The sequence below is a fragment of the Anopheles nili genome, chromosome 3 (genome assembly GCF_943737925.1).
Source record: "Anopheles nili chromosome 3, idAnoNiliSN_F5_01, whole genome shotgun sequence".
NCBI lineage: Eukaryota > Metazoa > Arthropoda > Insecta > Diptera > Culicidae > Anopheles > Anopheles nili.
Genome location: NC_071292.1, coordinates 67,786,829 through 67,812,678, shown reverse-complemented (window position 1 = coordinate 67,812,678; position 25,850 = coordinate 67,786,829). Strand labels below are relative to the sequence as shown.

Here is a 25,850-nt window from a genome sequence, read left to right as displayed (position 1 = left end):
GCGGTACACGTACTTCATTAAGCATATCAGAAATTTATGACAATTTTCGGGGAAATATGACCGTAATTTATGGTTTTGTTGAAACAACTTGTGGATACAGTTGTTATTTTAATAAGCGCAATATATCCCAAATATTGTTTACGTATAAAAACAGAGTACTCAGACCGTAAAGAAATATTTTTGCAACCGACCAAATTTAGCTATCAAGTTTGCAGCAACAGACGACTGTTATTTTACGGAGAATAATAGCTTTCACCAGATACCAGGCGCCTCCATTGATGTAGTGGGGCATAAGACATTCTATTTAAAAGGATTGCAAAATTATATTACAGATCATCAAGGTTTTATCGGATACTCTATGATCCTTATTTAGAAAGCATCAAGAATTTTTTATGTTCATATACATCACTAGGTGGTTTTATTGATCACATGGCTAATCAAAAAGACCGGGCGCCTCCATTACAAGTAGCTTTGATGATACTGTCGTAAGAACAAAATTTAATTTTTTTGTTGGATTAAGCTATGTTAAAGCAGTAACTAAATAATATACTATTTAAGGAAAACTCAGTGGTATTGCATCTTTTAAAGAAATTCCCCTTAATAAGAAAAATTTATTGAAAAAGACTGGGCGTCTCCATCAAAATTAGTTCTACTGGAACAACAAGGTCTAGCGATAAATAAAAACCTTTTCGATGTACCAAACATAACTTGAACTTAAGTTTAAATGTAAAATAATAATAGTAATAGCACAACATACAAATATTTGGTGCTTAAAATAGTTACATAAATACAAATTTATCGTCTAAGACAGGCTCCCTTACAACAAAAACCCTGCCTAACCAGAACACTATTGCGTCCCTGCTGACATTGCTCTACTTTTTCACCAGTCCAAGGTTTCCTCCTTTTCCACACGGCTTATTCCATCAACAACCGTCTTAGATCATCTCACCCTCCGGTCTTATACGGCCGGAACCGAGACATTTGAAGGGGGTTGTCACGGACACTGTGAAGCGCTGACATTACCTCATTCTCGCGATTCATCGTAAAAGTGTTGTTTGTGATGTTGTACCTGGTTGGCTGGTGGTCAGTTTTCCACCCACGGCGCACATTACTCACGAGCTGAGTGACTTATGCTCGATTGGACGTGCCTCCGTTCAGGCTGAAAATAACCGTTGCACCCCCCATTGAGATCATGCTATGAAGAGTTACTGAAAATTATGGCAAAGAAGATGACCATCAAATGTCACCCTGGTAAACTATTCCAACCGTAGGCGTTGGTGATGATCACTATCGAGATCAGTGGTTTGTGAGTAGTGCGATGAAGTGATTTCATCCTCAAGTAGGGCCGTTTCCAGACTCTTTCGCATAAGTCATCGGGTGCACATGATGGCAGCCTTGGCCTCCATTTGATCTTCTTAGTATGATAACCTAGTTAGATGCTCTATATGCGGAGTGTTGTTTGCTGGATATATTTTTAGGTTAAAACATTGATGAATGTATAAAAATCTTACTAAACGTCTTGAATCAACTAACCCGTTCGTGTTTCGGGACCACATATGAATTTCGGCTTATGGAAGATGATTAAAAATAGTAACCCAAGCGTGATGCTACGAACCGATGCGATCGATTTCCTCCGTCGAAAACATCCGCAGTCGGTGCCGTTTATCAGTTAGGACTATTTTTACCGAATTATACAGACGGGACCTGCAACGGGTGCTGCTCCAAATTTATTCGACCATCCGGTTTGTTCAAACGGAAAGCGTCACTTAATTTTATGTGACAATCTCTAGCGTGAGGCTGAATTTATTTCTAGAAAAGTGCGACGTTTGGCTTGCCGTTCGTAGACACAACCAAAAGCAAGAAATCAGTGCATATTTGAGTGTTTTCGTGAGGTTCCCTTAAGTGACTCGAACGTATCGATGGAATGTGCATAATTTACTCCCATCAGTGCCAGTGAATGTGTGCATCAATATGTGATCAGTTAATAAAAGCCCAAATTTTTATTCTCTCTTCTCTCTGTCCTTCTTTATCTTTGGTGTTGTTTGTATTACTACGACCGTTACGGAACAAACACAGGAGCTCTCAGCGAAAATTGACGACGATAAAAGCCTCACCGAACATCTCAAGCTTCCGATCCAACGTATCAACGATTACAAACTTCTCTTCAAGGTAAGCGCCGTCGAGTGGTTGGACCAAGCTCAGGCTAGGTATCCACTCCATTCGGTCAGCGTCCATTTTGGGGAACACAGTGTGTTCACTATCAGCACACCTCGAGATTACCATTTACTCATCTCATCTAACTACGAACGCAACTAATCAGCTGAGCTAAACGTGGCCGCATGTGCTGACTTACGGATGGCTTGTGGCAAATACGAAGAAGAAAGAGAGAGAGAGAGAGGGAGTGATCGTTACTATTACTAACATTTGGTGGCCAAAGCAAAACATTTCACGAGAAACATTAACCACTCATCTACACTGGCGCATTAGTAGTACTTTTTTAAACTTACATCACACTATCCAAACAGCACCAACATGCCGCTACATAAAATCAACAAAATGCCTGTAAACATACAGGAAAGTAGACTTGTGACCTTCAGCTTTAGTGGACACGGGTTTTTTGGAGCAAAGGAAGCAGCGAAAAAAAAGAAACACAAATAGACAAGATTAACCTTTGCCCGGGTGCTTTCCACCAGCTTTCATCCGTGCGTACGATCGACCAAAGCCAGAAAAATAACCACACGACGAGCAGTTTATTTAGGGCTAAATTTAGAATTTTCCATGGAAAAGCGAATCATACCCATGTTCATGTCCAACCAGGCAAGTGATTTCTATTTTTCCCTCGTACAAATCACACTATACGAGCTGATCTTCCGGCAGGAAACCGAGATACATTCACTGACCTATCCAGAGGATTCAATATTTACTTCGCGAGTCTGCGTGTAATGCTTTATTGCAATACAGTCGCTATTCTTGGCCACTGCTCGGGATTGAATTAATTATTTTAGTTTTGATTCGCGCACGATTTCGTGGCCTACACCAGGCCTTTTTGTTGCTATTTCCTACCTTATGACGCAATCGCTTCACCCTGACGCATGAGCAGGGTGAGATTGAAGAACGTCGGTCATGGTGAGCACCGATGATGGATAGGACTAGGTCTAACGAGTTTAGCATGCTTTGCTCTGCCGTCGTACCTGATGAGTCAACGATCGTATGATGCAATCGTGTGGTGTTTACCGCTTTTTGGTACTCGTAATGCGCGATACGAAGGAAAATTATTGGTAAAGCTGCCCGCAACTGACATAAAGCTGTATTCGTGAGATCACCTGTGCATCACCTCCATTCATAGCCCTTCTGATCGAGATCAGCTGACTCTGGAGATCTCGAACGGACGCCGTATCAATGGAACAATACAATGAACAGAACAGAAATGTTTGTAATACTTCACTCAAACACACATCTACACACGTATGCTGGAGAGCTAGGAGCAGCGGTGAATCGTTGATGGAAACAGGCTCGTGGGAAACATTTCAAACCCAATACCGTGGTCAACGACAACCGATCGCTAGTCAAAAAAAAACCGACCGGGTGAAGCACAGAACCGGTTATAATTGATTTTTATTTCGCTGTTCATCTTACCAACCAACAACCGCACAGGAGCTGCTTAAGTACTCGACCGCACTCGGTGAGAATGTGCTCGACATCCAGAAGGCACTCGAGCTGATGCTCTCGGTTCCTAGCCGAGCGGCGAACAACAAGTTCCTCGAGGGTATCGAAGGATTCCGAGGTAGGCATTTTGCGTGCGTGCGTGCGTGCATGCGTGCGTGTAGACGCACACGGTAGCAAACGCGCCCCCCGTCATGCGTGATATTCCGTCATATCCACCTGTTTTCCCTACCCTACCTACCCCTCTTACCAGGCAACCTGCAGAAGCTTGGCCGCGTGCTCGCGCACGAGTACTTCGGCGTGCGGGACCGGGAGAACAAGATCAAGGAGCGCTACCTGTTCCTCTTCAAGTCACGCATCCTGATAACGAAGGTGAAGCGCCTCTCTGACGACCGGTCGATCTTCATCCTGAAGGACATCGTGCGGCTGCCGGACTGCCAGCTGCGGGAGATCGATACGCGTGCGTTTGAGCTGCTGCCGAAGACGAGAGGCGCCGACCCGGTCCACCTGATCGCGTACTCGGAGGAGGCGAAACAGCGCTGGATCTACGAGATCGAAGAGTACGCTAGCAACGCGGTCGCGCTGCAAGAGCACACCAGCGACGATCTGCGCATCGACCCGACGCAGACGAACATCGACGAGAGCATCATCAAGCTGCCGCAGCGCATCGAGGCGCACAAAACGGACGAAAACATCAAGCCGTCCGACATCGCGGACAGCTACGTGGTGTTCAAGCACAAGACAAGCCGGGACGAGTCGCACCAGGCATTGCAGAAGATACAGTATCTGCAGCAGCAGCAGCAACAACATTTGCCGCAGCAGCTTGGTGAGGAGCAATGTGAACCGTCCGAGGAAGAGGAACAAGAAAAACCCGCTTCCGTGCAGGAGCGATTGGCGGCGTTCGAGGTAAAGAAGTCAGCTAAGAAGCTAGACCTGACGCACACCAAACAGGAGAGTGTGATCGTGCAGTCGGAAACGACATCCGCGTCGGTGTCTGTCGCGTCATCCGTCAAGCAGGAGCAGGTACAAGAAGTGCAAGAGTCACACCGCTCTGTGGCTGTTAAGCGCCAACAAGAGGCTCAGCTGGAGAGCGTCACCAAGAGCAGCAAGGTAGTTGCAGCGGAGAGTAAAACTGCAACTGCAACCGCAACTGTAACCTCGAGCAAGGAGAGTAAGATCGCAACCTCTTCTACTGTTTCCGCGAGCAGCAAGGAGAGCAAGGTTTCATCTACTGTCACCTCAGTTTCGGCTTCAAGCGTTAGCTCATCACAACAGGAAGCTGCGGCCGTGTTGGAGGTGACGGCTGAAACCCAACAGCAGCTCCTCGAGCAGCAGAATAAGATCAAACAGATCGAATCGAAGTACGCACAACTCAAGCAAAAACAGCTAGAACAGAAGTCGGATATCGTTGACGCCAAGTTCCAGATCGTCGAGTCGAAGTTTGCAGCACTCAAGCAGAAGCAGGAACTGTTGCTACAGGAACAACAACAGCAGGTAACTAGCACCACTACTACTACTGCTGTTTCGCAACAGCAGCAACAACAACAACAGCAACAAAGCACTGTTCAGCAGATCGAAGCGAAATACGCTGCCCAGAAGCAGGAGGAAGCTGTTTTGAAGATTCAGCAGATCGAATCTAAATACGCAGCAAGAAAATCATCCCTCAGCGGAGCATCGGGTGAGGAATCTGTGAAATCAATTGAATCCAAGCAGGCTACTTCTACGGTTCAGCAGCAACAACAGCAGCAGCAAGCGGTAACCATCGAAACCATCCAAGAACCGCTCACGAAGCTCCAACAGCTCGAGTCCAAGTACACGGCCCACATCCAGCAGGCCAAGGAACTGGTCAAGGAATCAGCTGACGCTGCATTAGTCAACGTTGATTCCAAGCAGGATGTGCCGGACTCACCACAAACCGAGTCACTGTCCAGAATCCAACAGATCGAGTCGAAGTATGCCGCACTCAAAGCACGCCAACAGCAACAGCTCCAAGAAATTAAGGCCGTCGAGGTGACCACGGAATCGAGCGTCACTGTTGCGCAGACTCAAGTTCAGCAACAATCGCAACAACAGCAGACCACTGACGAGCCACAGTCAAAGATCGCACAAATTGAGGCGAAATATGCGTTTAAGCGACAGCAATCGCTGAATGCCGATGAAAGTACGGTAAAAACGCGTACAGAGTCGAAGCTACCGGTTTCAGTGAAAAAGGAAGAACAGCAATTACAGACATCCACGGTGAAAGCGGAAGCTACTAGTGCTGTTGAAACGAAAGCTTCCCAACAGAAAACTGTCACTGCTAAACAATCGGAAAAAGTTGAAACAACCCAGGAAACAACAAAGCTAGAACAGGTGAAGGTTTCTGAAGGAAAAAAAAAGATTCCTGAGCCGATCAAGCTAACCGATCAGCCAATCAAGACTTCTGGTGATAAGAGTCCCGATTCACCAAAGAAATCAAAGAGACCTAAATCTCCTAAATCGCCATCACCGAAGAAACAATCCGCTCCGTTCAAGGTTGATGAGCCGAAGAAAACTGAACCCGCAAAGGTAGCGGAAGCAGCAAAGAAGCCCGAAGACAAGGCAGCTCCAGTGACAGTGAAGCCTGTCGAACCGGCAAAGCCATCTGAGCCAACGAAGCTTTCAAAACCCGTGGAACTAGTAAAGCCCACCGAACCGTCGAAGCCTATCGTCGAGATAACGAAGCCCGCTGAACCAGCTAAACCTGCTCAACCAGCAAAGCCAGTTGAGTCAGTGAAGCCAACGAAAGTAGTAGATCCCACTAAGCCTATCGAAGGGGCCAAATCTACCGAACCTGCTAAAACTCCGGAACAAACTAAAGTTGCGGGATCTGCTGTACCGAAGGATGCAGACTCGACTCCGAAAAAACCTGTAGTACAGCCAACGCAGGAACAAGTGAAAGCTCCTGAGTCCACTAAACCGAAACAATCGGAGGAAATTAAACCAAAGGTCGAGGCAGCAAAACAAACTGAAACTCCCAAAGCCTCAGAACCATCTAAAACACCTGCGGTAACGAAACCGAAGCAACCAGAAGAAATCAAAACAACTGCGTCCGCAAAGGCACCGGAACCCACTAAGACGGAAGAACCTTCGCGCCGTCCTGACTCACCAAAATCATCGAAAAAAGCATCTTCTCCGAAGAAAGCATCTCCTCCCAAGATAACCGAACCTAAAAAGGCTCCTGAGAAGGCTCCTGAGAAAGTATCCGAACCGGTGAAGAAACCTGAACCTGCCACAGCACCTGAAGTAACCGAGCCGAAGAAGCAACTGGAGCCGGTGAAGAAACCTGAAACAACGAAAGCTCCTGAGGTAGCCGAGGTCAAGACGGCTCCAGCACCGGTAAAGAAGTCGGAACCAGCAAAGGTATCCGTGGTGAATGAACCCAAGAAGACACCAGAGCCTGTGAAGAAGCCTGACCCAATTAAGACTCCAGAGGTAACTGAAACCAAGAAGATTCCAGAACCAGTAAAGAAGCCCGAGCCAGCGAAGGCTCCTGTGGTAAATGAACCGAAGAAGGCACCAGAACCAGTGAAGAAGTCTGAGCCAGCGAAGGCTGCCGTTGTAAATGAACCAAAGAAGACATCAGAACCGGTGAAGAAACCCGAGCCAGTAAAGACTCCCGAGGTATCCGAGACCAAGAAGGTCTCAGAACCGGTGAAGAAGGCTGAACCAGTGAAGGTTGCTGAGATACCTGAACCCAAGAAGATTTCAGAACCAGTGAAGAAGCCTGAACCAGTGAAGACACCTGCCGTACCGGAACCTAAGAAGACACCAGAACCGGCGAAGAAACCTGAACCAGCAAAGGTTCCTCAACCAACCAAGAATCCGGTGGAACTCAAGCAAACGGAAAAGAAGATTGAATCCGTTAAGGTGCAGGAACAAAAGACTGAAACAACGACAATTCACAAGGCAAGTGAAACCGTCCGGAAAGTAGAGGCTGTCACGACCAAAAAAGGTAAGTGCACGTTGCTATTGCTGCATGATTTTCTTTCCTCTTTCTCTGCGCCACTCGCTGCTTTTCTCATCGACTCACACTTCATTCCATCTCGAAACCACATCTAGTATAAGAGGCAGGGATTACTGTATATTTTCATCCATATAAATATTTCCATCACATTTGGGAACGCTGCGCATTGTCTAATAGCAGATAGTGCTAGTGTAGCTGTACTCGACGAGCCAGATTCGACCGTTGAGGGTGCGGTAGAGCAGAAGTCCCGCGACGAGGCGCTCAATCGCAAGCTAGAGGAAATATATGCCCGCGAGAAGGCAGCCCTAACCGAAGCGAAGCGAGTTCGCGAGCTCGAGGAGCAAGAGATCCGAAGAAAATTCGAGCAACGCAGCATCCGTGAGATCCAGCAGATCAAGGAGACGGCCTCAGAGTTTTTGCAGCAGATCGAAGCAACTAGAAACCTCGTGCATTCGGTGCTCGAAACAAGTCCAAAGCTTCCGTCGACCGTACAAGCGGTGACAGGTGCCACCACCGGAGGTGAGAATAACACCACTGGAGGATCATCTGGAGGAAACGATCAAGGTGCAGATAGTCAACCTACCGATCAGCAATCCCACGGCGGTGATCAAGGCGGTTCGTCCGAACAAACCAGCGAAGAAGGCGCTGCTGGAAACGGAAACCAAGGCAACGGTGACGGTCGGGACGAGCAGAAACGCACGCCACCACCACTGCAATTGCCCACGTTCTTTGATCCGCCTCCTCCACCAGTCTACCAGGCGACGATAGAGGTGTTCATCAAAAAGGAACGTCCTCCACCACCGCCGCCACCGAAGATCACTCGCAAGCTCGTGGTCAACACCGACGAACTCGAGCGTAAGACGCAAGCTTTCTTCGACGGCGAGATAAACGAACCCGATCCGGACTTTTCCATCGCCGCCGCCCATCGTAAGCTCAAGGGCATCAAAAACATCTGCAAGAAGGCAGACGAGACGGTCTTATACGCGGAAGATACCATCGTAAAGGCGGAACAGGGTGAATTCGATAGCATCGTCATCCCAGAACCGGAAGAGGACAAACGTCCACGTGAGCCAGTGTACGAGTATCAGTACACGGTTGAGGATCCAGTGACCGGAGCCAAAGTCTGCACGGCCGATCCGAACGTGGTGTTGATCGAGAAGGAGCTCAGAATGGAGGATCAGTACGGAACGGCGCACTCGCGGTACTCTTCCTCGCGGTTGTCTTCACGCAGGAGTCACACCACTGAAGGTACAGCGCGAAACCTTGAACCCGCATAAGCGTAGGGGTTCTGTTCTGTTAAATGTTGTATTGTGTGCATCCGTGTCATAATTGCACCAACACCCGCACGTCAATGTAGTACGCATTTGCCTTAGTGTCCTAGCAATCGGAACGAAATTATCTCAAATATTGTGGGTCTCCTTTATCTCGGCAACACACGCGTATGCGTAGCACGTATTTGTGTAGATCTTCAAATCGTCGTCACTAATGGCTCTTCTTGTTATCGCAACATTCGTTGACTGTACACTGTTGTTTCTATTGATGTTGATCTGAAGTGATCGTGATTCGTATCAATTTTCTACCAACAAATCGTTAACAAACTAACTCACATCACACCAATTCATGTGCTGATCAAACATCTCTTACCAGGCTGACTCAAACTATCCGTTTCTTGTGCTACGATCGATCGTCTAAACTCTATCTCTAATCTATTGCTTCTATTTAATTTCTTTACTTTTCTTTCCTCAATTTACACCCCACACGTAACATTCGCCTAATGGTTGGCTTAATACCACATAAAACACACACACAAACACTCGACAATGATCCAACGTACCAAAACGATCTCACTTTTACGAACCGATTTTCCATGATCGCTACCAACCACGCAACACGTACATATACAGCTCAAGAGAAAGAACTAGCTGCGATAGAGACACGCCACGAGTCCAAGATGTCGACGAACAATACGAAGAAAATCCGTGTACCGACCAACATTCGGCCACACTTCGTCAAACCAATCCGTGGTCTCAATGTCGAGCGTAAGTGTTCATTCGCCTTTCTTCCAGCCAACGTTTCTCATCATCATTTGGACTCGATCGCGGTTTGAACTCTCTTCCTGCGATCGGTAGCTGATCGAAAGGCATCATTTCACTATACTGTCCCGAAAGAAGTACAAGAAAGTACCACCAGACAGCGCTTTTTTGCTTTGAATGTAGTGGCTTGGGAGTTCCTTGCCTTTGCTTTGGGGAAGTGAGTTTTCTCCGAAGGTGCAAATCCTTTCAGAAAGCCCTTCGTTCTTTTATCGATAAAATATATTCGCAACGCTTCTGTAGATCTAAGCTTTGTAGAGTATGCTTTGTACCATCAAATGCCATCTTTCGTTAGTGTTTTGTCCCGTATCGTCCCTTGCGTGTGACGCTTCTGTCCGTCCGTTTGTTTCTCAAGATTCCTTGGAAGGCGATTCTCAAGATTCCAAAATGGCGATGATCCTCGCTCTAAACAAAATATGCGACCAATATTGTTTGCGTACATTTATAATCCCCTTTTCTCAGGGCAGTAGTACAAACTTCATGAGATCTGTTTGCGGATGTCGTACAAACCCGATCAACATCATCATCATTAGATGAATCATTATGAACCAATAGTAATTTAATTTCTTCTACAATGAACAGCGGGAGAGAATGCCAAGTTCACTGTGCAAGTCGACGAACTGTCCAACATGCAGTGGCTAAAGGACAACAAGCCGCTGGATGATAGACTGGCCGATCGAGTTATTACGAAGGAGAATGACGATCTCTCCTATACGCTGGAGCTTCAGCACTGCCGCGAGGAGGACAGCGGTATCTACACCGCTCGTGCCGTCAACGGTACCGAGAGTTCCTCGTGCACAGCTCAACTCATCGTTGAATCTCGTAAGTTTCCCTTCAGTATGATCGCCTAAGCTAGGCTTGTGGATGCATTAACTGTTCCGGTATATTCGCTCCCTGCCAGTGACGAAAGAACAACGCAAAGCGTTGGCGGAGACCAATTCACCGGTCTTCAGCATCCAGTTGAAGGACACCGAGGTGATTGAGAAGACTTACCTCACCTTCATGGTGAAGGTGAAGGGCGACCCAGCACCGAAGGTTCGATTGTAAGTATCGAGTATGCGCCTCGTAGTGCCAAATAATCCTAGATGAGCTTACTCGTGATTGCATGTCGCCAACTGCATGTCTGCATTTAATCTGTATTCCTCAACAATGAAACAAACCAAACGATCAGCTGCAAGGACGACAAGGAAATCCTGGACACCGACAAGCGCATGAAGATCAATCGCGACCACGCGGAAAGCGGCTTCTACGAGCTGATCATTCCGGAAGTGCACAAGGGTGACTGCGGTGTGTACTCTTGCACGGCCTGGAACAAGTTCGGTACGACCAAGACCGAGGCCCAGTTGCTCGTCGCCGACCAGCTCGATCTGTTCTCCGAGCTCGACCACCTGGACGACAAGACGAAGTTTGTGTGGAAGAAGAACGGCATTGCGTTCGATCCCGAGGAGCGCTTTAAGGTGCTGATGGCGGATGATTCCGACTCGCTGGCGCTTGTCTTCCAGCACGTAAAACCAGAAGATGCTGGACTGTACACTTGTGTTGCCGCGACCTCTTCGGGTAACATCCAGTGTAGTGCTGAACTGACGGTTCAGGGACAAGTGAACCAGCTCATGCAGGAACCATCCAAGCCGCACCTGGAGGTCGAGTCGAAGGAAGCGCTGGCCCGAATCGGCGGCAAAGTACTGCTCGAGATGAAGGTCAAGGGCTATCCGAAGCCGGAGATCGTTTGGCGCCACGAAGGTACGATCATCGAACCCGGTGGTCGCTACAAGTTCCTCTATGAGGACGCCGAGTCTATGTCGCTCGTCATCAAGGACGTTCAGCCGTCGGATGCGGGCGCCTACTCGATCGTGGCCCAAAACGAGCTCGGCGAAGACTCCACGTTCATTAATCTGATCGTGAAGACGCCTCCCACCATCACCAAACCGCACGATATGGCTGCGATGGTGAAAGAACAGTACAAGATGTCGATCGAGGTGAACGCCGTTCCAGCGGCCACTGTGCGCTTCTTCCGCAATGGCAAGGAAATTCGTGAGGACGATCGTATCAAGTTCCTCACTGCTGAAAGCTATTACATCATCAAGTTCAACCACACTGAACTGGAGGATGCTGGCAACTATTCGGTATGTACCGTTCCTGTGCATCAAGCATTGCTGCTCTCGTACATGAGTGTAATGCTGCATATTTTACCTTTTATCCTTGTTCAGATCATTGCAACGAACGAAATCAGCCAGGCGTCCGAATTCTGGGAATTCACCATCAACTCGCCACCACGAACTACTCTACATCTTGAGGATCAAACGGTTGTCAACGAGAAGGAGGACATCGAGCTGGTCGTGAAGGCGGACAGCAACCCGGCCCCGATCGTGCGTTGGTACAAGGATGGTAAGGAGGTAGTTGCCGATGGTAAGCGAATCCTCATCATCGCCGAAGACGGTCGTTTCGTGCTGAAGATCCATGCCGCAAACCGCGATGACACGGCTCTCTACACTGCTGATATCATCAACGATTTTGGAACGGTAACGGAGAAGTCGCAAGTCTGTGTAACCACCAAGGCGAAGGTTCGTGAACAGCTTACCACGGTTACCTGCAAGGAAGGCGATTCGAACGTGATGCTTGAGGTGAAAGCTGACGGCTACCCGCGCCCGAAGGTGCAATGGTACATCGACGACGTGGAGATCACCGAATCGCGCAACGAGTTCAAGTTCCAGGAGGACGGGTTGTACTACCAGCTCATCCTGAAGGAAGCGAAGGCCGAGCTGCAAGGCACGTACAAGGCGAAATTCACCAACGACCTCGGTTCGGACGAGACAAGCGCCAAGACAACGGTGCAGTGCTCGCCCAAGGTGCGTAAACCTCTTGTCGACACTGACGTGGACGAGAATACGACGCTCACGCTCGAGGTGGAGATCTACGCTGAGCCTGTTCCGGAGGTGACGTGGTTCAAAAATGGCCAACCCATCCAAACCGATGCTCGTCTTACGATCAAGCGTGATTCGCAGCGCATCGAGAACTACACGCTCGCACTGACGATGGTGCGTGGAGCCGACTCCGGAGACTACGAGGTCCGTGCAGTCAATTCCATGGGAACCGCTACGACCAAGGGCCGAGTCGTTGTTCAAAGTAAGTATCCCAATACGTCCTATCACCTTCACTTGTTGCCAGACATTCCATGCAGGTACACCGAAACAAGATTGCTGTTGAACGATCGGAAAAATTATTCTCTTTGTAAATTCGCTGTTCATTTGAAGTTGCCTCTATATGTTGGTTTTTTTTTTAATACTGTGTTTCACACCGTATCGTCCGTGTGGAAGATAAAACCTCAAGCACACGTACAGCTAAGTTACCTACACGTACACCTACATTTCCATTGTGATAATCCGTCTATATGTTCGTTTGATATCTGACACCCCACCCATCACCGTTCTCGTGCTGACCTCATTGCGTATCACCCAGCTACATATGTTGAAGAGCGTGATGACGGTGAACCTCCGAGGGTAGTAGAGGAGGAAGCGATCGTCACCGAAACGGTGAAGATCGAGGAAGAAGAAACTGTATTACAGGCCATCGAGAACCACACGCAGCAGATCGTACAGGAACCGTTGGAGGAGGAACCAGCTACCATTAAGGAGGAGATCACGCTGGTGCAAGAGATCGTTACCGAGGTTACGATCGCTGCTCCGGAAGTCACCGCTCCTATGGCGGTACCGGAACAGGTGCACGACGTGGCGGATGAGATCCCGTCACCCGTCAAGAAGGATCCGAAAGTGGCGCAAGTCTCCACGCAAGAGGGTAACAAGAGTCAATTAGACGGAGCAATTAGTCCTTTTCGTTTTTGCCCGTTTTGCCTGCGTTTGAATGATCCACTTGCGCTAGACACTAGGCACCTATCCTGTCCACTCTTGGCTCTGTTTCTTTCGCTCCTTACGAAACCCTTCTAGATGCGTAGACCTAGTTTCCTGCCGGCCGTGCGGCAGTGTACATACTTTTAGCCGAATAGCAACTCAATGGTGTTACTGGTTTTAGTTTTAGTTGGTGTCTAGCCGATAGATCCAGCGGTTCGAAGCCTCACGCCAGAAGTGATGGCCAGCGAAACCTGCATCCAAATGTACTGTACAAATAACGCTCTGTTTTTATCTTACCAATCACCTATTCTCGTGTACTCGACGTCAACAATGCGTTTGAACACATCACAAAAAACAACACGACATCGTCATATTCTCTAAACGACACATGCACCTTGCACGGTTATTCTCCATACGGCAGAGGCCATTGTAGCGAGTCCCGGGGAGAATGCCGAAGCCCATCGTATGATAAGTGAGTGTATGAAGATTGGTCAGCACGGTGAAACGATCATGGTCTCGGTTTGTACCGAGGAAAGCCACGCAGCAATTGTAACAGGTAATTTTCGGAATGAATCGTTTTTTTTTCAATTCTTCTATACGTGTAGTGATCGTCCGTTTCCTTATCCAATTTGAGCCCCCTTTCCCGTTTCCTCTTTTGAAATTGGACTACATCCTTAGACGTCGGATAAGTAGTTCCTATTCCCAGAATTGGCGTGTTTGTTTATGTCCTTCCACACAGCACAAAGGCATGAGAGAATGTCAAACGTGTAGTAAATTATTCAACACAAAAGCACACTTGATCCTTCCACTTTTTCCTCACGACGCCACACACTCCTTTAAGCACACATTCGAGCACTTTCCCATAGTTGATGTTGCACATTTTTATTCCTTCACCGATACAATTGCACGACACACAACATGAACAATCTTGCTAAACATCCATTAGGACCGGACGAATCTCACTCTGTACACCAAATGCGCGCGACTACCGTGATCTTTGAGGAAGATAGCGGATCACCGATCGAGGTGATGCAGAGGATCATCTATCCCAACCAGCCCCATGCCTCTGCACTGCACGTGGAAGAGATCGATACCATCACATTTACCTCGCCGGAACAAAAGCGCCATTACCAATCCCAGCTTTTGAGCAGTGAAGCTAGCGTTGCCACGCATACGGTGATCGAAGAAATTGAGTCTGATACCGATTCGAAGGCAGGAAAGCTATCTCGTGGAGTTTCGATCACTTCCGCCTCGGAGGACGAGATGTTGTCGCGTCAAAACAGCCGAACAGCTGTTGAAGGTGAACTTGCTAAACCGACAAACGCTACGGTCGGTGAGAGTGACGTCAAACAGGAGAACGCCTCACAGGAACAGTTCGAAACGAACCACAGCAAACCACAGGTGGTTGATGTTACCGATTCTCCGCGCAAGGGTAATTTACTAGACTCCGCCGAGGCCGAGAAGCACCGTGTGAAAAAAACGGTAGAGAAAAAAGTCTCCTTCGAAGATGATCTTCCCCAGCAGGGCAAGTGCCTGGAAAGGCAAGAAGCTGTCACGAACGAACCAGAACAACCGGTGCCTGTTCAAGAGGAGGTCATTGAGAAGAAGTCCGCCAACAAGAGAGCCTTGGCAAAAGAACCGATTCTAGATGGTTCGGTTGATGAGAGCTCACAAAAAGCTGTTACAAAAGAGCCACAAGAATCCTCGCGTCCCGAAGGTACAAACACTACATCAGCACAAACAGGCTATGTGATAGCCACATATTCACCAACCAATTCTATGCTATCTCTGATGCCCGTATCTTATGCATGATTCTCTTGACAAACAGGCTTCCTATTTTTCTCCTATTCCTCTACCAATGTCAATCAGTCGTTTATAATCTAATGTTTGATATAGCTTTCAATTGGTTACATGATTTGGCAAAGAGCTTAACTAACATCGTCTACCTTACGTACTTTGCTAGCTTGGATTGGGCTCGCCCGTTTGGCAGATCGGTAAGTTGACGTAAGTACCTCATGAATAGTGCCGAAAAATATGCATCCGACATCGTTACACTGAACGACACGAGTACAAAACGAGTTGTAGATAGCTGTGTACATAGCGCAAACTTTTTCCTCTGAACCGACTTTCACTTTCTGAGTGTGGTGTGAGGTTGTGATGCCATAGTATAGATCCGTCCCGGTTCCAGTTATATGCCAATTACTTTTCCTTTCCAGGGGAGGGAAATATTGCAAACTGGGTATAAATTATGTATTATCCATCGAAGCTGGGGAAGGAGTTTATAACCTGTTCCTCTAGGTGTACTATGTACCAATCGTAGTGTCTTCCTCTTCTCTTCGCTAATCTTCATCTGTACAGTCTTCACTCATACGCTGGTTTTTACTACTCACTCACTAGAGTTATTTTACTCACTGTCTCGCGCTGTCTGTCTGTCTGCTACTATCTTTGACACTATTTGTTACAAATAGAAATTGATGTACATAGAATGGAATTCAATGCTAGATGATAATGACTTTCCAACTTCACTCACTAGCAACTCTCGGAACTAACCAATCTAGGCTAGCGGTCGATAGTTCGACTAGCACGCCATCGTGCCCATGCCATGTCTTTTCTAACCTCACATCTGCCGTCATACTCCATTCAGCATCGCCGGAGATTCTGAAGACGGACATTGCCGACGTGACGACGTTCGACTCGCTGCCACTGATCTGGACGGTGGAGGCCGATGGAATCCCACGACCGGAGGTGTCCTGGTACCACAACGACGAGCTTGTGAAGGCTAGCGATCGCATTCGCATCACCGACTCAGGTGTACGTATGATCGTTTATACGCAGTGGTCATTAGAAAGCTGAGTGTTGGTCATTTATGCTATGTTATGTTGCTGTTTTTGAACATATTCACAGACGACGTACAAGATCGAGAATCGTGACGTTAAGGAAGCGGACGCTGGAGAATGGAAAGCTGTGGTGAAAAATCGCATCGGTGAAAAGTCTCTGCCTGCGAAACTGACTGTTATCCGTAAGTAGCACGTGATCACTAAACGGCCTTCTAGATGCTGATATCATTCCCTTTCGATTAATAAAAGCGTGCAAGGAATACCGTCGGCCAAAATTCATGAAGGGTTTGGAAAGCCTCTCCGTGCACAAGAACGAACCGGTGACGCTCTCCGTCACGCTTACCTCGGATCCGGAGCCGGAGTTCAGCTGGTTGCAGAACGGCAACGAGGTGAAGGCGGACGATTTCATCCAGATGAAAACGGAAATCAAGGAGCTGGAGTACAACCTGAAGGAGATCACGTACACGTTGCACATTGCTCAGGCACGACACTACGACACCGGTGACTACACCTTCCGAGCGAAGAACAAGTACGACATCAGCGAATCCAACGGTCGTTTGGATGTGTTGTTGAAGCCTGAGATTGAAAACTTCCACGACACGACGGTGTTACCGTTCACGCAGGGTGTGTTCCAGGTGCTGATCAAGGCTAATCCCAAGCCCAAGGTAACTTGGACGAAGGATGGTCTTAATCTGTGCAACAACGATAACTGTGATGTGATCGCAGATGTCGAGAAGGAGGTCTACACGTAAGTGGAATCGTACGTGATGTTCCATCAAAATGCTAACTGAGTTTTTTCAACAGTTTGGTGATCGAATCCTGCGCTCTTGCCGAACACGGCTCCTACACGCTGACAGCGTCGAATGCTCAGGGAGAAACTGTGGCCACTGCCAAGCTCAACGTGCATAGTAAGTAGCCCAATACTGTACCCCCTGGGAACGGTGAGGATCATTAACGATCGTTCTACTCTGTATCGTAGCCGAGAAACCCAAGTTCACCTCGCCACCGGACTCTCTCACCGTGCATGATTGGGCCGACGTGTACAACAAGGTGTTAGTGGAGGGTGTTCCTCGTCCTGCGATCCAGTGGCTGCATAATGGCACCCCGCTGGATACTGAAGAGATCGATGAAGAATCCCAGGAACCGAAAATCAAGATCGTTACGTCGGGCGACACCCAGGTGACGAGCGAACTGTTTATCACCCATTTCGGACCAGAACTACAGGGTGAATACTCCTGTCTCGCGTCAAGCATCGGCGGAGAAACCGAGGCCAAGTTCAACATTCAGGTCAAGAACGAGCAGCCCGTCTTTGGAAAGGGTCTGGAACGTTCGTTGGATCTTGAGGAAGACGATCGTCTCGAGCTGCGTTGCATCGTCGACGGCAGCCCACTGCCGAAGATGACCTGGTACAAGGATTCCAACGTTATTACGGCTGACGATCAGTGAGTGCAAACGAGGCGAGTTTTCAAAATGGGAGTGCAACAGTTAACAAGGTCCTTTCTGGTCAATTTTTAGCGTAAAGATCACGTATGGACATGATGGCATCTGCCGTTTGGTGATTGAAAATGTCAACCCAGGTGATAGTGGTTGCTACAAGCTGGTGCTTTCGAACAAGAGTGGCGATGTAACCACGCAATGCGGTGTCGCCATCACTCGTAAGTCTTGTGCCTTGTGTTTACTCTCATTCGTTATCTAACATGTTCTTGATTTCGCTAACACAGCAAAGCAAAAGCCCCCAGTGTTCTTGCGTTCATTGCAAGACCACAAGCTCACCGTCGGCGACACGCTGCATATGGAGGCTGAAATCGCCGGCTTCCCAATGCCTGAGGTACGCTGGTTCAAGGATGGCCTGCCGTTGCGTCAGACGCGTGGAATCAACTTCATCAACCAGCCCGATGGACTTATCGGATTCATTATCGATCGCGTTACGGCTGAGGATGGTGGTATCTACACGTGTGAAGTGAAGAACAAGAACGGTGAAGCCAAGTCCGCTTCGTTGACGGAGATCGTGCCGAAGGGCAAGAAGCCGCAGTTCGTCAGTGAACTGATGAACGTCAACATTGTCGAAGGTTTCCCGGTGAAGCTGGGGGTCAAGGTGATCGGCTATCCAAAGCCTGAAGTTAAGTGGACCCATAATGGCACTCTCGTGACCGGCGATCGCTTCAAGATCGTCGAGGAGTCGGAAGGCTATGTAACGCTGGCGCTGGACAAAACCGTCGGCACCGATTGTGGAGAGTATCAAGCGATCGCAACAAACGAGCACGGTGAAACGGTCAGTGCTGCGACGGTGACCATCCTGCCGACGACGGATCCATCCGTGCCAGAAGAACCACCAAGCTTCCTGGGTGGATTGCGTGACATCACAGCCGACGAGGGCAAGGAGCTCACGTTCTCGGCCCGGTTTGCCGGCAATCCCGCCCCAGAAGTCATTTGGACGAAGGATGGCGAACCTCTGCAACCCACTGGCCGCGTTACGGTCACGTGCGATGGCAAGAGTGTTGGACTGACGATCACTCCCGCGGAGATGTCCGACTCGGGCGAGTACGCTTGCCTGATGGCAAATCCGCTCGGTGAAACGGAAACACGTGCCTCCGCCATCGTGCGCAAGGTGTTCCAGAAGCCGAACTTTGTATATCCGTTCTCGGATATGCAACAGTTGCCTGGACTGGAGGCCAAGTTCCCGGCCAAGCTGGTCGGTGTACCACGCCCGGAGGTCCAATGGTACAAGAACGAGACCCCCATCCAACCTGGTGATCGCTACAAGATGAAGTACGAAGGCGATTGCTGCTGCTTGTACATCAAGGAGTGCGTACCGGAGGACACTGGTCTGTACTCGTGCACTGCAACGAACCGTGAGGGAAGCAGCACCATCGAAGCCAAACTGGATGTTGTCACTAGAATGTGAGTCGAAAAACCGCTCTTTTCGAAAGCGTTTGCTCTACTAATTGTGTTTTTGTGTTTCGTTTCCTATTCTACAGTGAAAAGCGCGATGAACCAACACCACCGTCGTTCATGAAGAAGCTCAACGACATGACCCTACTGGATGGCATGAAGGCCAAGCTTACCGTGTGCGTTGATGGATTCCCAATGCCAACGGTTGAATGGATCCGGGATGGACGCCGACTTGTACCAAGCGAGAAGTACCGCATCGAGGCGGAGAAGAACGGCCTCGCTCGTCTCATCGTGGATGACGTGCAAGAGGAGGATCTGGGTCGGTACAGCTGCAAGGCGGTGAACAACCTTGGAGAGGCCATTTGCCACGCAAATCTCAAGTTCGAACCGTCGGACTACCGACCACGTCGCCGGTACGTGAAGGGCAAGGGCAAGGATCTCCTGCACACACCACCGTATCCGCTTACGGAGAAGCCTATGATTTCGAAGTTGTCCGATCGTCGTCTCACACTGTCCTGGCGGCCTTCGATGACGACAGTGCCGCGTTATCCGGTCACTTATCAGCTTGAGATGATCGAGTTGCCGGATGGAGAGTGGCATACAACTCGCTCCGGTATTCGAGGTTGCTCGTGTGAGGTGCGCAATTTGGAGCCATTCCGGGAGTACAAGTTCCGCATCCGTGTGGAGAACTTGTACGGCGTGAGTGACCCAAGCCCGTACGTGCAGACGTACCGACAGAAGCTGGAACCGGAACCGCCTGTGTTCTATCCATACCTGGGACCGGGACGCGATTTCCGTCCAGATACGTCGTCGCACTATCCGCGTGATTTCGATGTTGAGCGGCCAGGTCACCGGCATCAAGCACAGGCGCCTGAGTTCTTGCGCCAGGAGCAACCCGTGCAGTTTGGAACGAAGAATCACAACGTTAGCCTGTTCTGGTTCGTGTACGGCTATCCGAAGCCTACAATGACGTACTACTTCAATGATCAGATCATTGAGGCGGGCGGACGTTATAGCTTTAGCTATACGCGCAACGGACAGGCGACGTTGTTTATCAACCGGATGACTGATCGGGATGTGGGAGTGTATGAGGCGGTGGCCACAAACGAACACGGTACCGTGCGTCAGCGCGTCTGCCTGGAGTTGGGTGAATACCCACGATTCCTGCAGCGTCCGGAAGAGGTGTTCATTATGGGACGTCGATCGGGACGTGTCGAGGCGAAGATCACGGGCGTGCCGTTCCCGGACATCAAGTGGTACAAGGACTGGCAACCGATCCACGAGTCTTCTCGTATCAAGGTAAGTGTGGTTTGGCTGTGAGCAATACGCACGATCGTAACATCTTGGACTTGATGGTCTTGCTTGCAGATGATCTTTTACGAGCCGGACACATGCGTGTTGCTGCTAACGGACGCGATCAAGAAGGACGAGGGTCTGTACTCGATCAGCGCTCGCAATGCGATTGGTTCGATCAGCTCGTCGGTGACCGTGCACGTTGAGGATAACGAGGAAGACTACGTGTACAACGCGCACCACCGTACGCCGTACGTGCGCGCTCGCAACAAGGTGTACCAGGACTTCTACGATCTTGGAGATGAGATTGGACGCGGTACGCAGGGTATCACGTACCATGCGACGGATCGCTCGAATGGTCGCAACTTTGCGGCGAAGATCATGTACGGCAGTCCCGATCTTCGTCCGTTTATGTTCAACGAAGTAGACATCATGAACATACTGAACCATCGCAAGCTGATCCGTCTGCACGATGCGTATGACATAAACCGATCGATCACGCTCGTCCTGGAGCTCGCGTCCGGAGGTGAGCTGGTGCGGGACAATTTGCTCAAGTACGATTACTACACCGAGCGGCAGATCGCCATCTACGTGTACCAGGTCCTGCTGGGTCTGGAGCATATGCACACGCGTGGCATCGCACACATGGGTCTGACGATCAAGGATCTACTGATCGCGCACCCGGGCAGTGACAACCTGAAGATTTGCGACTTCGGACTAGCGCGGCGCATCGAGGATGACAAGTTGTACACGCTCGACTACGGCATGCCGGAGTTCATCGCACCAGAGGTGATCAACCGGTGCGGTGTTGGCCTCGGTCAAGACATGTGGTGCGTCGGTATCATCACGTACATCCTGCTGGGCGGTGTAAGTCCGTTCCTTGGCCGAAATGATCGTGAAACGCTGACCCGAATCAAGGAAGGCAAATGGACGTTCGTCGGTTCGGTGTGGGAGAACATTTCGACTGAGGCACGTGACTTCATCACTCGCCTGCTGGTGTATGAGGAGAAGCACCGTATGACGATCAGGGATGCATTGAACCACTCCTGGTTCGATCTCATCTATCGCCGATCGTTCGAAGAGTACCAGATTGGTACGGATCGACTGCGTAGCTACTACTATCATTACCGTGACTGGTACACGAACGCATCGTGCCGTACCTGGTACAGACGTCGTCCGTTGATGAGCTGCTTCGATCATCCATCGCGCATGGTGTATCCACCTGGTATTATCTTCACGCCCGAGGGCACGCCACCACCGATGCAGGTCGACGAGATCCCGCACAAGCGCAAGAAGTGGGAAGAGTACGTCTCGAAGGACAACCATCCGGACTACGAGACGGCATCCTTCAAGTCCGAGAGCCACTACCAGTATGGACCGGACACGTATCTGCTGCAGCTGCGTGATACCACCTTCCCGTGCCGACTGCGCGAGTACATGAAGATCGCGAAACACCGCTCACCGAGCTTGGTGTCGGATTCCAACTATGATGGAAGTGTAAGTATCCTCCTGCATGCTCTGAGGTTTGCTCTGTGTAATGATTGTTTTCCTCCTTGATTTGAACTCATCCTTTAGTTGCCGATCATTCGCGAACGACGCCGCTTTACGGATGTGATGGATGAGGAGATCGACGATGAACGTCGCAGTCGCATCACGCGCTACGGAACCGACGATAGTGTAACAGTGACACGCCGTCTACGCAATGAGGTCGGTACACGTCTCGGGTCGTACCTTGAGGCGGAGGCACTGATCGAGTGTAAGCGTGAGGGACAACCACCATTCTTCCGCGAGAAGCCACAAACGATCGCGATTCGTGAGGGTGAGCCCAACCAGATCATCTGCTATGCCGTTGGTGATCCGAAGCCTTCGGTGACCTGGTTCCGCAACGATATGGTCATCACCGACACCAACCGCATCAAGGTGTTGGACGATGTTGATGGCCGATCGGTGATCCAGTTCCACCCGGCGACGCACAATGATGTTGGCGTGTATAAGGCGGTGGCGAGCAATCGCATCGCTAAGACGGTCTCTCGCTGCCGCGTCGTGATCGCCGTCATTCCGGATGCACCTGACGCACCGGATGCTGTTGCCGTGAGTGATACGGAGGTGTTGCTGCGCTGGAAGCAACCTCGCAGCGATGGTAACTCGCAGGTCATCTGTTATAGCCTGGAGATCAAGGAACATGGCAAGGTCGACTGGGTGGACGTGGCGAGTAACATTGACCACGAGTTTTACCTGGTGCACGATCTGCGCCCGAATGCAGGCTTCCAGTTCCGGCTGGCTGCGTACAACCGCATTGGCTGGAGCGATCGCGGACTGCCGACGAAGACGATCACGACGTTGGATCCTGGTGCGCCCAAGATTCAGATCACGCGTGCCATGAAACACCTGCAGCAGCTGACCGAGTCTGGCCAGCAGGTCGGTCCTGAGGAGCGCACCAGCCGACTGGACTACAGCTACGAAAAGACACCGCTGAAGTGGAGCATCGAAGGCAACTACAACGAGAAGTACACCTTTATGTCGGAGATGTCGCGAGGTCGCTTCTCGATCGTGGTGAAGGGCTTAGAGAAGGCCACGGACAAGATCGTGGTCGCGAAGATCTTCGAGCTTGGGGATGAACGTGCGGCTGAGGCTGTCGAGCGTGAGTTTGATGTACTGCGCACTCTGCGTCATGAACGCATCGCTTCGTTGCTGGCGGCCTTCCGTCCCAAGAACACCTCAATTGCGGCCCTCGTCATGGAGAAGCTGCAGGGTGCGGACGTACTGACGTACTTGAGCAGCCGCTCGGAGTACAGCGAGCAGATCGTGGCCACCATCATCAACCAGGTGCTGGATGGTCTGCAGTACCTGCACTGGCGTGGTGTTTGCCACCTCGACCTGCAGCCGGACAACATCGTTATGGCGTCAGTGCGTCAGGTTAACATCAAGCTGGTGGACTTTGGATCAGCGCAGTACGTCTCCAAGTTGGGCACCAACGTCACTCGCTCGGGCTGGTTGGACTTTATGCGTGAGTATCAGATAACTTCGCGATCGCGGAGTACTTGTCAAGCCGTTTCGAGTGTCTTCACATACGATACTTTTGTTACAGCACCGGAGGTCCTGAATGACGAACCGGCACTACCGCAGACGGACATCTGGACGGTCGGTTGCTTGACGTATCTGTTCCTGTCGGCTACCAGTCCCTTCCGTGGACAGGACGAGGCAGAAACTCGCGCTAATATCAGTTTCGTGCGTTATCGGTTCGAAAACCTGTTCAAGGAAGTTACCGCCGAAGCTACTCGCTTCCTGATGCTGATCTTCAAGCGTGCTCCAAAGTAAGTGTATCAGTTCTATGCTGCGTCGTCATGGTGATGCATTAAAGGGTTCTTCACTGACATCCATACTTGCTTTCTATTATAGCAAACGTCCAACGGTGGAGGAGTGCTTCGATCATCGCTGGCTGGTACACACCGATTTCATGACGAAGAAACGCGAGAGAGCAATCTTCCCAGGAAATCGCTTGAAGGTGAGCATGTGGCTTATGAATTTTCCCAAACTTTCCCGTCATAATCTCATTCTTTCGACCGTTATAATTGCAGCAAATTTCCGACGAATATCATACGATGAAAACGAACGAAGCCACCAAGTCGGAGACCATCTCCAACTTCGGTGGTCAATCACCGCGCCAGCTGCTGCGGTCGAACAGCATCCAGGAGGAGCTGCTGACGACTTTCTAGATCCGTTTCCTTTAATTTTTCCCTTCGCACTAGGTTTCCCCTTTTAGCAAACAGATTTTCGCTACCCTTTCGTTGCTATTTCTTTAACGTGTAAATAGCATTAGCACATGGTAGAAGGCGCCTTTCGGTGGCATTAGTTTTTCGATAGCTTCTGTTGCCGAAACGCCTATCCTCTGTTATCGCAGCTCCCATCCTTTCCTATCGTTGGGCAGGCTTGCGGCTTCTTACCGTGCGTTTGGGCTTCTTCGATGTTTTAGTAGCTTCCGCTGTCGAGTATCGTTTTCCCACGTTTTTCTTTGCTCGTACTGAAAAAAAAATCTATTCTTGAACGAAGTCGAACCGCGCATACCGCGGATATCTAAAAAGATGTTAGAACATGTTGTAACCAAAAAAAAACAAGATCATCCGACCCTAACGTTCTTTATACAATCGCACAAGTTTATACACGCGACACACATTTTGCCGGTATGTGATGGAAGCTGGGCGCGACCGCGAAACCGGGGGATCTTTTTTATATGACTTTTTTAACCGCAAAACAAACACACAAAACCACGTTTATATACATCCCTAAGAAAAACCGGTTTCCGCAGGTCCGCACAGCACAGCGTTAATAGTTGTTTAGGAAGGCTTGAAGGACATACAAGAAAAAATGGTTCTCCTGAGCAACACACCGGCCAGCATCGCTGCCGGATCGTGCAGGGAAGAGTGTAACTTATTTATTGTATATTGTATATTTACTTATTACTGCTTAGTGATATAAATTACATTGCTTCATCGCGTACTTTCTGATCGGTTTCAAATATTCTTATTTTCCACACATGAACGACTGCGAGTACGTTCAACGTGGCTTCGGTATAACGATTGGATTAATAAAAATTGTTTATTTTTGTTTTTTGTTCAAAACTGCTTATTACGAGTTTCTTTTGCAAGGACAAGGAAAGAATTGAAATGCTCTAAAGATAGTTTACTTTCGTAAGTACTTCAAATGTCGGTCGGAATATTGTTTCGGAAGCTGTGGAATTAAAATCAAGACATTTTTTATTGGTTTGAATAGAACATTTGAGTTATTTTGTTTTTATTTCTCTCATCACTCGTATTTTTTTAAATTCTAATGCGCACCTTTATTGCTTTTCCACTTCCAAAATCCGTTTTGTTTCCTCTTGCCTTTGACTTTCTTTTCTCGCCTGTGTATGTTAACGCTTTAATACTTCTTAAATGTACTAATTTAACGGTAACAAAGCACGATCGGTATAACATAGAAATACATTGCTAATTTTTAATCTTTGTAACACGATATCAAACGCGTTCTAATACTCAACAGATACAGTGCGAATACAAAAATCATGGAAAATCAAGCTGTACAGAGTACACAAATAAATAGTCTGTAAGAATATAAAATGCTAAAGCGAAACTGATAATCTTTAAAGCGTAAGTAAACCTATCCCTGTCTTATTCAAGTAATTTTTCTTCCGGTCATATGTGAAATCATTGCAGGCTCAGCAATATCTCAGACTTTTACTTGGTCATAC

The 25,850-nt window shown here is 49.0% G+C and overlaps 1 protein-coding gene across 1 annotated transcript; it reads left to right on the top strand.

Moving 5' to 3' along the window:
* The first annotated feature begins 3,705 nt into the window (after window positions 1-3,705).
* Window positions 3,706-25,227, top strand: LOC128726782 (obscurin). Its single transcript, XM_053820610.1, has 24 exons — window positions 3,706-3,784; window positions 3,917-4,782; window positions 4,876-7,636; window positions 7,826-8,896; window positions 9,553-9,687; window positions 10,321-10,560; window positions 10,640-10,781; window positions 10,910-11,861; window positions 11,946-12,861; window positions 14,005-14,139; window positions 14,530-15,300; window positions 16,228-16,394; window positions 16,488-16,602; window positions 16,670-17,168; window positions 17,225-17,328; window positions 17,400-17,862; window positions 17,936-18,075; window positions 18,142-19,321; window positions 19,399-20,611; window positions 20,681-22,102; window positions 22,181-23,612; window positions 23,694-23,919; window positions 24,005-24,110; window positions 24,184-25,227. Exons 1-24 carry the CDS (start codon window positions 3,721-3,723, stop codon window positions 24,319-24,321), a joined length of 15,258 nt encoding a protein of 5,085 aa, XP_053676585.1. The 5' UTR covers window positions 3,706-3,720; the 3' UTR covers window positions 24,322-25,227.
* Window positions 25,228-25,850: the final 623 nt, after the last annotated feature.